The 15555-nt window shown below is 35.8% G+C and overlaps 1 protein-coding gene across 1 annotated transcript in view; it reads left to right on the plus strand.

The window, feature by feature from the left end:
• The window catches only part of BRDT (bromodomain testis associated), a 52940-nt gene that overhangs the window by 21093 nt on the left and 16292 nt on the right, over positions 1–15555 (plus strand). Inside the window, exons 8-15 of the mRNA XM_024565521.3 lie at positions 3229–3357; positions 4220–4405; positions 4992–5164; positions 5244–5533; positions 5627–5740; positions 5816–5947; positions 12784–12842; positions 15101–15272. Of these exons, the coding sequence (XP_024421289.2) occupies positions 3229–3357; positions 4220–4405; positions 4992–5164; positions 5244–5533; positions 5627–5740; positions 5816–5947; positions 12784–12842; positions 15101–15272 (1255 nt within the window). The remainder of the gene's footprint in view (positions 1–3228; positions 3358–4219; positions 4406–4991; positions 5165–5243; positions 5534–5626; positions 5741–5815; positions 5948–12783; positions 12843–15100; positions 15273–15555) is intronic.

A 15555-nucleotide genomic window follows, 5' to 3' on the forward strand; every position in this document is an offset into this window, starting at 1 on the left:
ATTGTTCTGATTGGTTGTTTTTTTTGCTTCCTTCTCTTCCAAATCATTGATTTGATTCTCAGCTTCATCCACACTACTCTTGTTTCCCTATAAATGTTCTGTATTTCAATTAGTGAATCCTTCATTTCTGACTGGATCTTTTTTATGCTGCTGAGGTCCTCATTAAGTTCCTTGAGCATCCTCATAACCATTGTTTTGAGATCTGCATCTGCATCTATATAGATTGCTTATATACATTTTGTTTCTTTCTTTTTCTGGATTTTTGATCTGTTCTTTCATTTGGGCCATGTTTCTTTGTCTCCTCATTTTGGCAGCCTCCCTGTGTTTATTTCTACATATTAGGTAGAGCTGCTATGTCTCGTGGTCTTGGTAGAGTTGCCTTATGTAATAGGTGTCCTGTAGTGCTCAATGGCTCATCCTCCCCTGGGCACTCCAAGTGTAACCCATGTCTGGACTGTGTGCACCCTCCTTGTAGTTGGGCCTTGATTATTGTTGGTATATTAATGGGAGGAAGAGATTTACTCCCAGGCTGATCAGTGTCAAGCACTGGCTGATACCCTAGTGGAGAGTCTGTTGTGCAGAGGCTAACCCCAAGGAGCAGGATGCACTTCATGGTCTGAAGCTGTCCACCAGGTGTGCTGCCTCTGGGTCCTTTTGGAAGTTCAGGTCAAAGTTTGCTGCTATCTGTGACCTTCCCAGGGGCCACCTGGGATGGGCTACAGAGTGGCCTGATGTTGGTTGCTACTGGTACTAGGTTTGGGGATGTCCTGGAGAGGCCAGATTGAAAACCAAGCTTGCTACTGCTGGTGGCAGTCATGGGACCATATAGGAAGAGGTACTGGGCATGCCAAGGCCACATACTGCTTTTTTGAGAGGTTTTAGGGAATTCTACAGATAGAGCCAAGACAAGCCATTTGTATGGAAAAGTCACTGGAAGTGGCTTGACTGGGCCCAAAAGTTTGGTCTTAGGGAATCACCAAGATGGAGTGAACCATGTTAGCCAGATTGATGGAGATTCAGATATGACACCTGTCTGCCACTCTGGGGGTGTGGGGGGCGGAGTTCTCATTCTCAGCAAAGGAGCAATAGCTTTTGCCAGCACTTCTGTCTGGGAGAAAGCTGCTACTCCAGCCCTTGTCTTGATGCCAGATTACTCGGTTCCTCCACATATGTCCCAGGCGCCTTATGAGCTGTTGTCCCAGCACTAGAGCTCAGAGAAAGTGCATCCAAGTCAGTTCATGCACGTGCTTTTTCAGAAGAACACCTGGAACTCCAGCAGCCCTCTGTTTTATTCAGCCACAATCCTTCTTTATTTTCACAGCCACAAGTTATGGGGACTTCCCAGCACTGGAACCATGGGTCCTGTTGTGGAGCTGGGACCCCTCACTCCTCAGGGGGGACCTCTGCAAGCAATATGTCCCTCTTGATTTTTAAGCAGTGTACATGGGTGCAGGACCAGTCTGGTCTATGTCTTCACCCATCCTACTTGTCTTGATATGGCTTCCTCTTTATATCCTTAGTTATGGGACTTCTGTTCACCTAGATTTCACGTGGTTCTGAATGATGGTTGCTCTGTAGTTTAGTTGTAATTTTCATGTGCTTGAAGGAGGATGTGAGCATTGCATTTGCCCATTCTGCTATTTTGACCAGAAGCCTTATTTTTGTCTTTATTCTTGAATGATTATTTAAATAACTATGGACTTCTAGAATGACAGTCATTTCCCTCAGTATTAGGAAGATATCTTCTGGCATCTGTTGCTGCTGATAAGAAATCTGCTGTCAGTTTACTCTTCCTTCTGGAGGTAATCTGTCTTCCACTCTCTAGTTGTATAGTTAATTTTATTCTTCCTGATTGGAAATTAGCAGTTTCAATCTGAAGCTCATGTTTTCAGTTTTGAAAAGAACAGTTAATATATTTTGCCATGTATAATGTACACTTTTCACCCATATTTTTGAGGGGAAAATAAGGATACGCGTTATACACGGGTAGTACCTGAAATACTTTGTATCTGTTCTTGTGTTTTGTAATTATTTGCTACATAAAATTTCTTGTACCATAATATGTTCAAAATAAATCCTAAAATTCCTTTATAATACAAAAGAGAAGTATCTAAATATAAATAAATAAAATATTGAATTAAAAAATTAAAATGAAAGTTTATTTCCTGAAGGTTTGGGACCAAAACGTGTGTGTGTGTGTACTACAGAGGAGCACGTTATATATGGCAAAATATGGTAACCATTATCTTTTCAAAATATGCTTTTATTTCTCCAAGTATGCTACAATAGTACACTAATAATAGGTCATGAAACATTACCTGAACTAAGTAAACCCGAGCTAACCCTTAAAGGATAAATAGGACTTAGTAAGTTATAGGGCATTGGGGGATCAACTTGGAAGGCACTGAGGTGAGAAAAGCATATGCAGAATGCTGTATGTAGGAAACATGGAACATGAGGAATAGGAAACAATAACTAGGGAAAAAAGACCACAAGGAAAAGGGCTTGAACACCAAAGACCTTCATGGTAAAGAGGCCAAGAATTGCCATTAAACATGAGAATTATGCCCTCATACTTGATTCTTAGAATGATTTCTGTAGCAGCAGTGTGAAGATTGGTTAGGAGGCTGTTTAGGATTCCAAGAAGATGATGACTTCATTTTAGTTCTCTTAAATCCTTCCAGTCTCCAGTAATCTAATTGGTAGAAAATTGTTTCATATTTTAGTTTTGCATTTTTTAATTATAAATGAGGTCTGGCATGTTGCATTTATTTATTGGCCTTTTGTATTTGTTTATGAATTATTAATACCCACGTGTTTTGCTCAGAAGTCTAAAGGGATTTTCTTTTCTCTTTGGTTGTTTTTATAGTTTTACAGTGTCTGCCTAACTGGCTACTCTATATCCCCATTCTTCTATATACTTTATAAATGCAAGTACCTAAAAAATGTAGCCTATGCTGATTATTTTTTTTCTGTTCATTTTTAAATGTTTCATTCCTAGGAAATTTTAATATAAATCCTACCTTTAGATATTCAAGGTTGGTTTAAGTCTAATAATAATATGAAAGGGATAAAGCAGAATTTTTACATTTATAAATCTAGATGATGGGCATTTGTCTTGGCATTATCTGTATTATTTGAATTCATAACATAAACACTTAACATAGATGCTCAGATAATTACTGAACTATGTTGTTTGTGAATCCTGTAATTTTCTTCTCAATTTAGAGGAAAATGGACAACCAAGAATATAAGGATGCATATGAATTTGCTGCAGATGTTAGATTAATGTTCATGAATTGCTACAGATACAATCCTCCAGATCATGAAATAGTGACAATGGCAAGAACACTCCAGGTGAGTTGTTACATGTGCTCTGAAAGTGAATTTCCCCTGAACATAGTTTAGAAATGTTAGAACCATATGTCAAGAGATAAAGAATAATACCCATTCCCAAGTAGTAAGGCACAATTTATAAATTATACTTCTAAAATTTGCAGGATTTTTTTTTTTTTGAGGTATAGCATTCTTTAGTATAATGTGGGGGGGGGTTCAGGAATAACTATAAAGGACACATGGACAAAACCAAGTGGGGGTAGAAGCAGGGGAAGGGGAGGTGGAGAAAGCTGGGGTGAGGGGGAGTGGTGATGGGTAAATGCAAACAACTATACCTGAACAACAATAAAATAATAAATTAAAAAATTAAAAAATTTTTTTAATGAAGCTGCCCTGCATGTAAATATTGGGGAAAATATTACTGAAGAGGGTATAGTAGATATCTGAAAGAGGGTTGACTGGAGCCCATGTTCCACTGAAGGGAAGGCTTAAGGCCTTCTGAGGCTGAGCCACTGAGAGGTAGTAGAGTGGTATACCAACCACAGGGCAGGGGATCCTTGAAAGAAGGTTCCCCAAATAACTTTAGAGGTCTGTATTACCTGGAAAAAGTGAGAAAAGTTGCTAAGTTTGGCGGGCAGGGAAGCATGAGTCTTATATTTCTTCTTCTGGTAATTTTTATCTAGTTTTATAGTGATATAATTGTCATTTAACATTATATAAGTTTAAGGTACACAACATAATGATTTGATAAATATATATATTATAAAATGACCACAAGGAAAAACAGAATTGTCCTCAAAATATGACACTAAAATGTACCTTTTGTTTTCTGCATTACATTAAAAATGCAGAAAAACATTAACTGTCTAATTTTCCATTATAGGATGTTTTTGAAATGCATTTTGCAAAGATCCCAGATGAACCTGTTGAGAGTATTCCTATATGTAACAATCAAACAGACACCACAAAAACTCTTGGAAGAGAAAGCAGTAGTGAAGCTTCCTCTGAAGATAGCTCTCATGATTCTGAAGATGAACAAGTTCAGCGTCTTGCGAAGCTTCAGGAGCAGGTTGTATTGATAGAAGTTTTTATGTTCTTTCTATGAGTTGTTGCTGCTGATGTATTATAAAATACTTCTTGTTGATTAAAAAGTGTTACATTTAGATCATTTAGCTTTACCTATTGACATATTTGTAATATTTAATAGTCTTTCCTGCTAAAATATCTGTATCTTGCAATTCTGTTATTTGTATTCTTAACCACAATTAGTTAATTTGCAATGAATTGATTTATATAACATGTTATGAGATATTGTATGGATGAGATTTATTTAAAATTTTCTACCTTTTATGATAAAATATTAACCTGCTATAAGTTGAAACCTGAAGAACCGATGACTAAAAACTTAAGACTACCTAGAAATGTTAATTATACTTGATCTGATTTTAGATGAATATTTAAGTTTATGGGTTGAGCAAATCTATACCCTCCAAAATAATGAATTTGTGAAATGAAATAAGAATCTCAAGGAAATGTAATATGAAATGAATTTAAAATGTAATATGAAGAATACTCTTGACTTTTGAGCGCATCATTTTTTCTGTGTCTTTAATTATTTAGAGCCCTGATATTTAAAGAATTTTTTCCTTTATCAGCTTAAAGCTGTTCATCAACAACTACAGGTTCTATCCCAAGTACCTTTCAATAAGGTAAAGAAAAAGAACGAGAAGTCTAAAACAGAAAAGAAAAAAGAAAAGGTTAATAACAGAGATGAGAGTCCAAGAAAAAAGTTGAAGCAAATGCAATTAAAGGAAAAGTCCAAGAGCAAGTAAGTATCTTGTGTGATGCCTTATTTAAAAAATAATATTATCTAAAATTAATTTGATGAAATTTCATTTTCGTTGCAGTCAGCCAAAGAAAAAGAAACAACCAATGTCGGCTCTGAAATCTGAGGGTGAATATAATACTAAACCTATGAGCTATGATGAGAAAAGGCGGTTAAGTTTGGATATAAACAAACTCCCTGGAGATAAACTTGGGAAAATTGTTCAGATAATACAATCAAGAGAGCCGTCACCGAGAACTTCTAACCCTGATGAGATAGAGATAGACTTCGAAACACTGAAAACAACAACACTGAGAGAACTAGAAAGATATGTTGCTGCATGTCTAAGAAAAAGACCACCAAAGCCTTGTGGTATGTAACTCTGTGTTATCAGTAGATATCAATCTGTCATTCATTAGTTTTGAGTTACACTCACTTTGTGTGTGTGTGTCCTAAATCACACAGGTAAGAAAATTATGAAGTCCAAAGAAGAACTTCATTCACAGAAAAAACAAGAGTTGAAAAAGCCATTGCTGGATGACAATAATCAGTTAAATTCCAGAAAATGTCAAACGAAATGTAGGTGGCAGTTTTCAAATCTTCCTGTGACTCTTTAAATCTACTGTCATTTTAATGTGTGTCCCTGTTTTGTAGCTGAGAAAACTCCATCATCCATGGCTGTTGCTGGGATTGGTTCCCGACTGAGTGAGAGCAGCAGTAGCTCATCAGAGTCTGAAAGTAGTAGCAGTGATCCAAACTCTTCAGACAGCAGTGACGCCGAATCAGGTTAGCTGGCCCCTTCAGTGCACCTCTGGTTGTGGGAAAAAGTTTTCCTTGTGATATTGACACGTTTTGAAAAACTTGTGTTAATTATCCAGAACAAATGGCTTAATGCCATGCTTATTATTTAATTGCATGTTGATGATCTCACTATTTTCCTTAAGTGATACTATGTAAAATGAAACTTCATATTATATGTATATGACTTACAGGCTTGTAATGTTACTAAAGGTTGGATAGTCTCTTAGTATATAATACCACATCAGATCATCAATACCAGAAAGTACCAGACAATAAAATGCCGATCTTTCTTTAATAAGATAACAGATTATTTGAGGACATCTTTCACTTTACTCTCCGTGACATATCAGATCACTAATGTTGCAAAGCGTGTCCTGTTGTGACATTATATTCTGAATCAAATAATCATTTTGAATTAAAAAACCAGTCATCCTAGAAACTGTAAAGTGGATTTTTTTCACTTTTATATTTTCTTCGCTATAGAATATTATCTTCTATTTATAAAGAATTGTATTTTAAATTCATACTAGTTATACTAAACTACCATATTACGTGGTATAGCTTGTCAGCTATACCAAAATTATCTCATTCATGTTTTCTTCATGCTCCTTCATTGGTGGTTATGTAGTTGAAAAGTAATCTCTGCCCCAATGACCCAGACCTGGCGCTGGCATTCCATCATTATTCACCAAAAGACAAATTCAGAATATAGAACACTCCTGTGCCTAAAATTTTGCTTTTATTTTACAGATGTTTGTTTGTCATGAAATTCAGTTCTCTTTTTTTCAGACATATCCCACACAGAACATTGTCACATCAGGCATTCCTAACCATTTTAAGACATCCCTGTTGTTTTAGTCTGGTAGTAAGGGTCTGCTGGCTTGCAGTACATTCGGTTTTCAGTTTGGGTTCTATTTAGTTTACATTTCTGCGGTGCTTATTCCTGCATTTTGTTTTTACATTTCTAAAGTACATAGTGGTAAACATTTTTGTTAGAATAAACAGAACTTTTAATTGTGTTGGAATTTGTCCATACCAGAAAAAATTTTAATTTTAAGATTATACATTATTTCCTTATATTTGACTTTTAAGCATAAAACAATGCTAGAAAAACTCTCAAGTTGTTTTTAAGATTATACATTATTTCCTTATATTTGACTTTTAAGCATAAAACAATGCTAGAAAAACTCTCAAGTTGTATTTAGTATTTTAAATTGTAATTAGCATTTATAATTTCATCTAATAAAGCACTTGTGGCCTAATTAGTTAGAGCACTTTGTCTTTTTTAAATATATTTTATTGATTATGCTATTACAGTTGTCTCATTTTTTTTCTCCCCTTTATTCCCCTTCACCCTGCATTCCCCTCCCACCAGCATCCCCCACCTTAGTTCATGTCCATGGGTCATACATACAAGTTCTTTGGCTTCTCCATTTCCTATATATTCATAACCTCCCCCTATCTATTTTGTACCTACTATTTATGCTTCTTATTCCCTTTACCTCGATTCTCCCCCAACCACCTCCCTGCTGATAACCCTCCATGTGATCTCCATTTCTGTGATTCTGTTCCTGTTCTAGTTGTTTGCCTAGTTTGTTTTTGTTTTGCTTTGTTTTTTAGGTTCAGTTGTTGATAGTTGTGAGTTTGTTGTCATTTTACTCTTCATATTTTCTATCATCTTCTTTTTCTTAAATAAATCCCTTTAACATTTCATATAATAAGGGTTTGGTGATGATGAACTCCTTGAATTTGACTTTATCTGGGATACACTTTATCTGCCCTTCCGTTTTCAATTGTGGCTTTGCTGGATACAGTAATCTTGGATGTAGGCCCTTGCCTTTCATGACTTGGAAGACTTCTTGCCAGCCCCTTCTTGCCTGGTAAGGTTTCTTTTGAGAAAGCAGCTAGACAGTCTTATGGGAACTCCTTTGTAGGTAACTGTCTCCTTTTCTCTTGCTGCTTTTAAGATTCTCTCCTTCTCTTCAATCTTGGGTAATGTATTATGATGTGTGTTGGTGTGTGCTTCTTTGGGGCTCCCTGAGCTTCCTGGACTTCCTGGAAGTCTATTTCCTTTGCCAGATTGGGGAAGTTCTCCTTCATTATGTTTTCAAGTAAGGTTTCAATTTCTTGCTCTTCTTCTTCTTCTGGCACCCCTATGATTCAGATGTTACAATGTTTAAAGTTGTTCTGGAGGTTCCTAAGCTTCTCCTCTTTTTTTTTTTTTTTTTTTTAATTCTTGTTTCTTCATTCTGTTCTGGTTGATTGTTTATTTCTAACTTCTGGTCCAAATTTGAGTCCTGGTTTGCTTCCTGTCACTATTGGTTCCCAGTACATTTTCCTTTCTTTCACTTTGCATAGCCTTCACATTGTCTTCTATTTTGCGACCATACTCAACCATTTCTGAGAGCATCCTGATTACCAGTGCTTTGAACTCTGCCTCTGATAGGTTGGCTATCTCTTCATTGCTTAGTTCTATTTTTGGAGCTTGATGTGTTCTTTCATTTGGGCCATATTTGTTTGTCTCAGTGTGCCTGTTAGGTTGTAAAGGACGGAGCCTTAGGTAGTCTCCAGGATATGGCAACCCACTTTGCTGGGTTGTAGCTCTGTATGTGGGGGAGGGGTCCAAGAGAGAACAATGCCACTTGCTGGTCTCTCAGCCAGCTTTCAGTCAGTTCCCCTGCTACCCACAAGCAAATTGGGCCCTTCTGGTGCTGATTCCTGGGTGGGTGGTTTTGTGTACATTCTAGGACCCTATGGGTCTCTCCAATGAAGTCTCCTGAGAGGCTGGGAGTTTCTCCTGCTGCTGCAACCCCCACAGGTTTTTTCAGTCAGAGGTTTTGAGGCTTTATTTCCCCTGCACTGGAACCCTGGGATGCATGGTCTGTCTCACTCCCCAGTTGTTCCTCCTGGTTTATCTGCACACAAATGTGCGACCACCTGGTCCACCAGCCACCACCTTGCTGAGAGTCCTCTCCACTGCAGCTGTGCCTCCTACTGGTCTAGATGAATGTTTCTTTAACTCCTTTGTGGTAGGACTTCCATACAGTTTGATTTCTGGCAGTTCTGGTTACTTTTTGCTTTTAAATGTATTGTTGTCCTTCTTCTGGTTGTTCAAGGAGGCAAAGTGTATCTGCCTACGCCTCCCTCTTGGCCGGAGGTTTCACTTTGTCTTTTATTTGTAGGATAAAACTTACATCAAAACGGTTTGAATTATCTGTTTATATATTGACTTCTGATCAGTAAATGCCTTCAGTATCAGAGGAAAAGTAGTATAGACAGAGTGCTTCAATAAAATAACTTAATTCTAATTTGAATTATCAGTTTCTGATAGTCTTTAAATATATTACATGAAGGAAAGAAAATGTTTATCATGCACCTTGTATTCTTAAAATGATATTCTCAGATATTATTTTTTTGTTTGCCAAGTTTTTTTAACTGAATATCATTTTTAAGTGTATTTTATTGATTATGCCATTACAGTTTTCCCAATTTTTTCCCCATTATCTCCCCTCCACCCTGTACCCCCAGCCCTCCAGCTCCCTGTCCCTTAGTTCATGTCCATGGGTTGTACATATAAGTTCTTGGAGTTCTCTGTTTCCTGTACCATTCTTAACCTCTCCCCGTCTATTTTATGCCTACCAATTATGCTTCTTACCCCCTGTACCTCCCCCCACCCCCATTCTTCCCCTCCCCTTCCCCACTGAAAACCCTCCATGTGATGTCCATTTCTCTGATTCTGTTCCTGTTGTAGTTGTTTGCTTAGTTTTAGTTTTCAGTTTGTTTGTTTTAGGTTCAGTTGTTGATAGTTATGAGTTTGTTGTCATTTCACTGTTCATAGTTTTTGATCATCTTCTCTATCTTAGATAAGTCCCTTTAACATTTCATATAATAAGGGCTTGTTAATGATGAACTTGAACTTTACACCAAGTTTTTTATGTTTTTTATTTAAGTTTATTAGGGTGACATTGGTTAAAATTTATACATTTCAAGTGTACATTTCTGTGATGCGTCATCTGTATACAGTATTGTGTGCCCACCACCCAAAGTCAAATATTCTTCCATCACCCTGTATTTGACTCCCTTTACCCTTTATTGTCTTCCCCCTTCCCTCTGGCATAATATTTATTATGTTTTCCTAACTTTCTAGCAGGATAACTCAGCCTCAGAATTCTAATTTTAAAATACTGTGTTGAATTTTTATTTTATGATATTCTTGTTTAATGCCATCATTTTCAAGTAACAGGGGCTATTTTATTTTTATTCATTTTTTTCATTGCTGACACTATTACAGATGTTACCCCTTCCCACCCCCCACGTTGCTCCTGGCCTTCACCACATTGTTGTCAGTGCCCATGGGCAATGCATATATGCACACATGTTCTTTGGCTCATCTCTTGCAGTTCCCCTGCCCACCTTTCCCTCTGAAATCTATCAGTTATTTTCCATGTACCCATGCCTCCAGTCCTGTTTTATTTGTCAGTTTACTTTAAGGTCAAATTAGCAAAGTTTTATATCTCATCCTACATTATAATTGTGTGTGGGTCTGTGACACAAAGATCAGTTTGACTTTTAACATGACAGTATGAGTTATCTTTGAAATTTTGGTTGTTTTGTGAACATTCCAACTATGTACTTTATTGAAAAAACAATTACATTTTTGCTTAATAAATTAGTAAATGAAAGCAATAGGACCTTTTGTCCTAAATTTTAACTTCAGTTGCACTCATTTAAATACTACAAGACATTGTAGTGTGTAATCTAAGAACATTTTCCACTTTTCCTAAGAACAGAAACTATAAAGGGATTGTAAATAATGAAAAATGATTGTCAGACCATATCAATAACAATACCTATTTTAAAAATAAGTAAATCATCTACCAATTATGTACATGACACTTTCAAGGCACAAATGGCAAATCCCAAGTCTGAGTTTAAAGGTGGGAGGAAATGGGACTATTTACTGAGAAAACATAAATTTTTAAAATGAGGTATATTAGCAGAAACTTTGTTAAATAAGTAAAAATTAACTGAAAGTACCCTGATATTTTGTAGTTTTTATCAAATTATAAGAGAATGTTTATTTAGAAAGTTATAGAGGTAGTAGAAGTGAACCAGCTGGGCTGTGTAGGCTCAGGAAACAAGTTAACAGAAAAAGAAAAAGAAAAAGACCCTTGGATGTTACGAGAGAGAAAGGCAAAAGTAATGCTCTTAGTGGGGTCGGAAGCAGGGAATGGCATGGGGGGCAAGAGAGAGAGAGCACCAAGATTGTACAGCTTTAAAATTTACTGTGATTTGTCCAAAACTGAAACTTCTTTTTCCTTTGGGGATTTTGCTCACTTGCCTTAGAGTGTTCTCAGTGTCCACACTTCATGAGCCCACCACACTCTTTCAAAACATGCTTGGCTTTCAATGTATTAACATCTATTGCTGGCTTCAGGCTTTCGCCACAGACACAGCCACTAATCTCAGTGATTTCAGATCAGTATGTATGGTTATGCTTTTCGAGAACAAAAGAGAATGTTCCCATCGCTGAAAGAGAAAAGGCCATTGAGCTTTTCGGGCATAAAAACACTGATCTTCCCTGGAAGTATTCCTTTTGTCCTCTGAATTTTTGAAGCTAGACTATCAACCATTATTGGTGTTACTCATTTACATGACAATTTTCTAACATAAGATATGAGTACATTCTATTCCCCTAAGAGAGTTTATTATCTAATATTTCTTTTTACATAGGCAATTGCTTATTTTTAAGTTCATGTTTCTTTATACTTCTACCTTATTTGTACTTAATAAACTTTGTTGATAACTAAAAAGAAAAAAGCACGTTATTGATGGCATTTAGCAATTTTAACAATGTTTAGCATCAAACATTGAAGGAAAGGAAAGAACATTAACATATCCAATGGAAACCACTGGCATTTCAGGAGTCAGAAAACATTAAAATTAGAATGTTTAAAGTTTGAATAAGATTTGGAGTTGACCAGTCTTAGTGCCCTGGAGCCTGAAGCAAACAATGATCAGGTTGCTCATGAAAGCTGGCCTGGAGAGGTGGTGAGTCAAGGCATTCACCACCAGTCTGCTGCTTTCCCATACGGGCCTACACTTGTGATTGGGGAGGATAGCACCAGATTCAATCTTAGGATAAAGAAAGAGGAACCTATGGGTACCGCGTCGGAGAGAGCTCTACAGTCCATGTCAGCTGTAAAGGTGTTTGTAAAGGTAAATGAGTTACTATCAGAGGCATTTGTAGCCATATAGTTGAGGCTGCCAAACAGCTTAGATGTAACTAGAATGTTAATTAGACGGAATCTTTATTATAATGCTTATTAGCAAGCAGAGTAGACTTTACTATGAAATCAAATAGCTTCGCTTTAATAAAAGGCTGTATCCTTTCAAATAAATAATATACTCTTATAGTAAATTCTTATTTTAATTAAACCCCTTCTCACTATATTTATGGCTACTTGGTAAATGATGATTTAGTATAATTGGTATTGCTTGTTTAATTAAAACCACCTCGCTTTTGTGACTTGCTCCTTTTTAAACTATCATTAATTCAAGCTCTTAACTGTGAAGTAACACTCTGTCCTTTTTTGCCTAAATAATACAAACTGAAATTTGTGAGTGGATATTTACTCCATTATGTGGGAAAGAAAATATCCCTTTTAAAAGCAAACCCCTGGAAACTATAAGAGCCTTGTGATTTAATAACCTGTGTTAAAGTCATTTTCTTGAGATTGCCATTTCCTAATATGAAAAAAATTTGTAATTTAGATGTTAATTTTAAGCTGACAAACATTGAAATATTTATGTATTTGCAGAAATGTTACCTAAATTTACTGAAGTGAAACAGAACGATTCTCCTAAAAAGAAAGTAAATGTAAGTTAATTCTTCATTTTTACCTTAGAATTTAAAAATTATGTATGTTATAATTCACTAATATAATAATAGCTTTCTTTACAATTGTTTTTTATTTGATTTATGTGAAGTTGTCACTTTTCATTTGTCAACTAAATGTTTAAAGATTTCTCACTAAGAAAGAGTGAATAGAGAAAGTATTTGGTACATTTTTCTAATAAGATAAAACTATTATGTAAGTCAAACAGAGAAGTAGAACAAATTATAGAATTTTGGGCTTAGTATTGTGAGTCTAAATACAGAGGGCAACCTTGGTGTTCCCCACAGTAGGGTATGCACTATAAGATGAAATTTCTCAGAAAAACACGTAAGAGGAGAACGATAGTTGGGGTTTCTAAAGATAGAGCTTACAATTACCAGCTATTTTAGCACCTCTATGTTTGGTTAGTGGTTGACATTCTTTGAAAAGGATAGAAGTGATTTTATCTTTTACTAATTCAGGTTGTTATCATAAAACTTTTAACCTTTTGCACCCACCCCCAAATACGGAATTACAGGTATATATGCCTTTATTGATGATAAACTTATTTAACAATACCTAACTAGGTTGGGGAATACAACATAAATCACACTGTCTTGAAGGAGCTGGAAGCTGTGAGAAGTGATATAGTCAAACACTTAAGAGATTGTATGATTAGGGCTACAGTAATTTATATTCATAATTTATTAAGAAAATGAAGAAGGAGTATATATTCCTTCTACTGGAATATATGAAATAGGAATATTCCTACTACTTGAAGGAGGGAGTGCTTCAAATGGGTTTTAAATTACATGGAAAGGGACAAAATGGTTAGTATATTAACATACAGATGACGGGCCTATTTTTAAAAGAGGTAGTAGGTGGCCTGAAGAGAAGCAAAGGCACAGGAGGTACATTCAGGGAAATAGGCAGCAGAGGGTGTTTGTAAGGGATTAGTTGTCTTAGGAAATACGACAGGGAGGGCTTTGAACACCTAGGTGAGGTGTTAATCATACTTAACCTGGTAGGCAGAAGTGAGGTCTCAAAGGCTTTCGAGTAGGAAGAAGGTACAGATAGTCAGTCCTGGCATAGGTACTAGTGAAATTAGAAAATTATCTCAAGTTATGAACAAACTTTGGAAGCCTCAATACATAGCATGTAGAACACTACCTTTATGATCTGTTTGTGGCCAAAATGTTTTAGTGTCACTCACTGAGGGACAAGATGCCCATTTAGGATAAAAGAAGGAATATATTTAGGGTTATGAATATATATACACACACACACATACATGTTTCAGAACATGATTTTTTGCTGATTTAAACCTTAGCATTTGACTTTAAGCTTTGAGCTTGGGTCTACTATGTGGGGATAAACATTCCTGTGGCATTAGTTTTGTTCAAGTTAACATAGGTATTCAAATTCTTGCCTTGTCTACTCACTACTCTAACCTTTAGAAGAAGGAAAGAGATTGTCATATTAGTCTCTACTACCTACAACTCAAAACTTAGTAGATACGGTGCCTGGGCTCTTTGGTATCATAACTTAGCTTGCTGCTGAATTAGATAGGAGATTTTAGGTAAGTTGCTTTTATTATATCTAAGTCTTGTTGTAAACTGTAAATGAGAAACTAATTTTATGAACTCATAGGATTATTGTGAGAATTAAAGAACTACATAAAGGGCTTAGCCTGGTACCTTGCATAATGTAAGCATTATATAAGTGTTAGCTATTATGATACAGCTTTTACATTATAGTTAACTGAATATTGAATCAGAATTTGTTGATAGTCTTATGGGTCAAGCAGCATGAAATTTTAACCGCCCCCCCGCCTTTAGGTTTATAATTCAGTAAAGGAAAAGAAGTAAAAGAGGGTTTATCTCTAGGTTTGGTTTAAAAGACAAGTTTTTATTTTCAGTCGATCACAGGAAAGCACTTGAAGATAAGCAGCACTATTTGATAATATACGTGTAAGTCTATGTGTATGTTATCAAACTAAGGTTTTAAGCTTTGAGTAACTCTACTTATAAGCTATAAGATGGCCAAGATATTTAATCTTTCTAAACCTTAGCTTTCTCATATGTAAGATAGGAATAATTAAACCTTACAAATTTGTGTGATTTAAAATGTCATATTCATATCATTTATCATTTTCAAACATAGCATTAAATTATATTTTCCTCATGTTTCTATATTCTTAGTTATATTTCTTGTGTGATTAAAACTCTGAAGGTAATTGTATTTAACTTTGTCTTAACAGATACAATCTTCTATGCAAGATGCAACCTCTCATTCTACCACCCGTGTTCATCAGACTATGCAATCAAGTGGAATACCACCAAATCAGTGCCAGTCAGCATGTAATTGTCAAGAACTAGAATATAAACAAAGTGTGAAATATATTTCACCTTTACAAATCCAGCCTCCCTCAGGTAACAAATTAGGAAGTAAATGACTGCATATGAGAAGCTGACTTCTAAATCTGTATATGAAATGCTAAAGACATCGTAACTGTTACAGATCTGGGATACTGAAAATTGTGACTAGTAAATTTTAGGTTAGAGATAATCACTGAAACACATTGTTAGAAATTACCTGCTTCACACCTAAAGGTACGCATCATATTTGAATGAAAAATTATATGTGCACTTCACATGCAACTTATTTTCATATACATTATATACAGTTGCACGTGTGCCATACACGAGTATAAAA

The sequence above is a fragment of the Desmodus rotundus genome, chromosome 3 (assembly GCF_022682495.2).
Source record: "Desmodus rotundus isolate HL8 chromosome 3, HLdesRot8A.1, whole genome shotgun sequence".
Classification (NCBI taxonomy): Eukaryota; Metazoa; Chordata; class Mammalia; order Chiroptera; family Phyllostomidae; genus Desmodus; species Desmodus rotundus.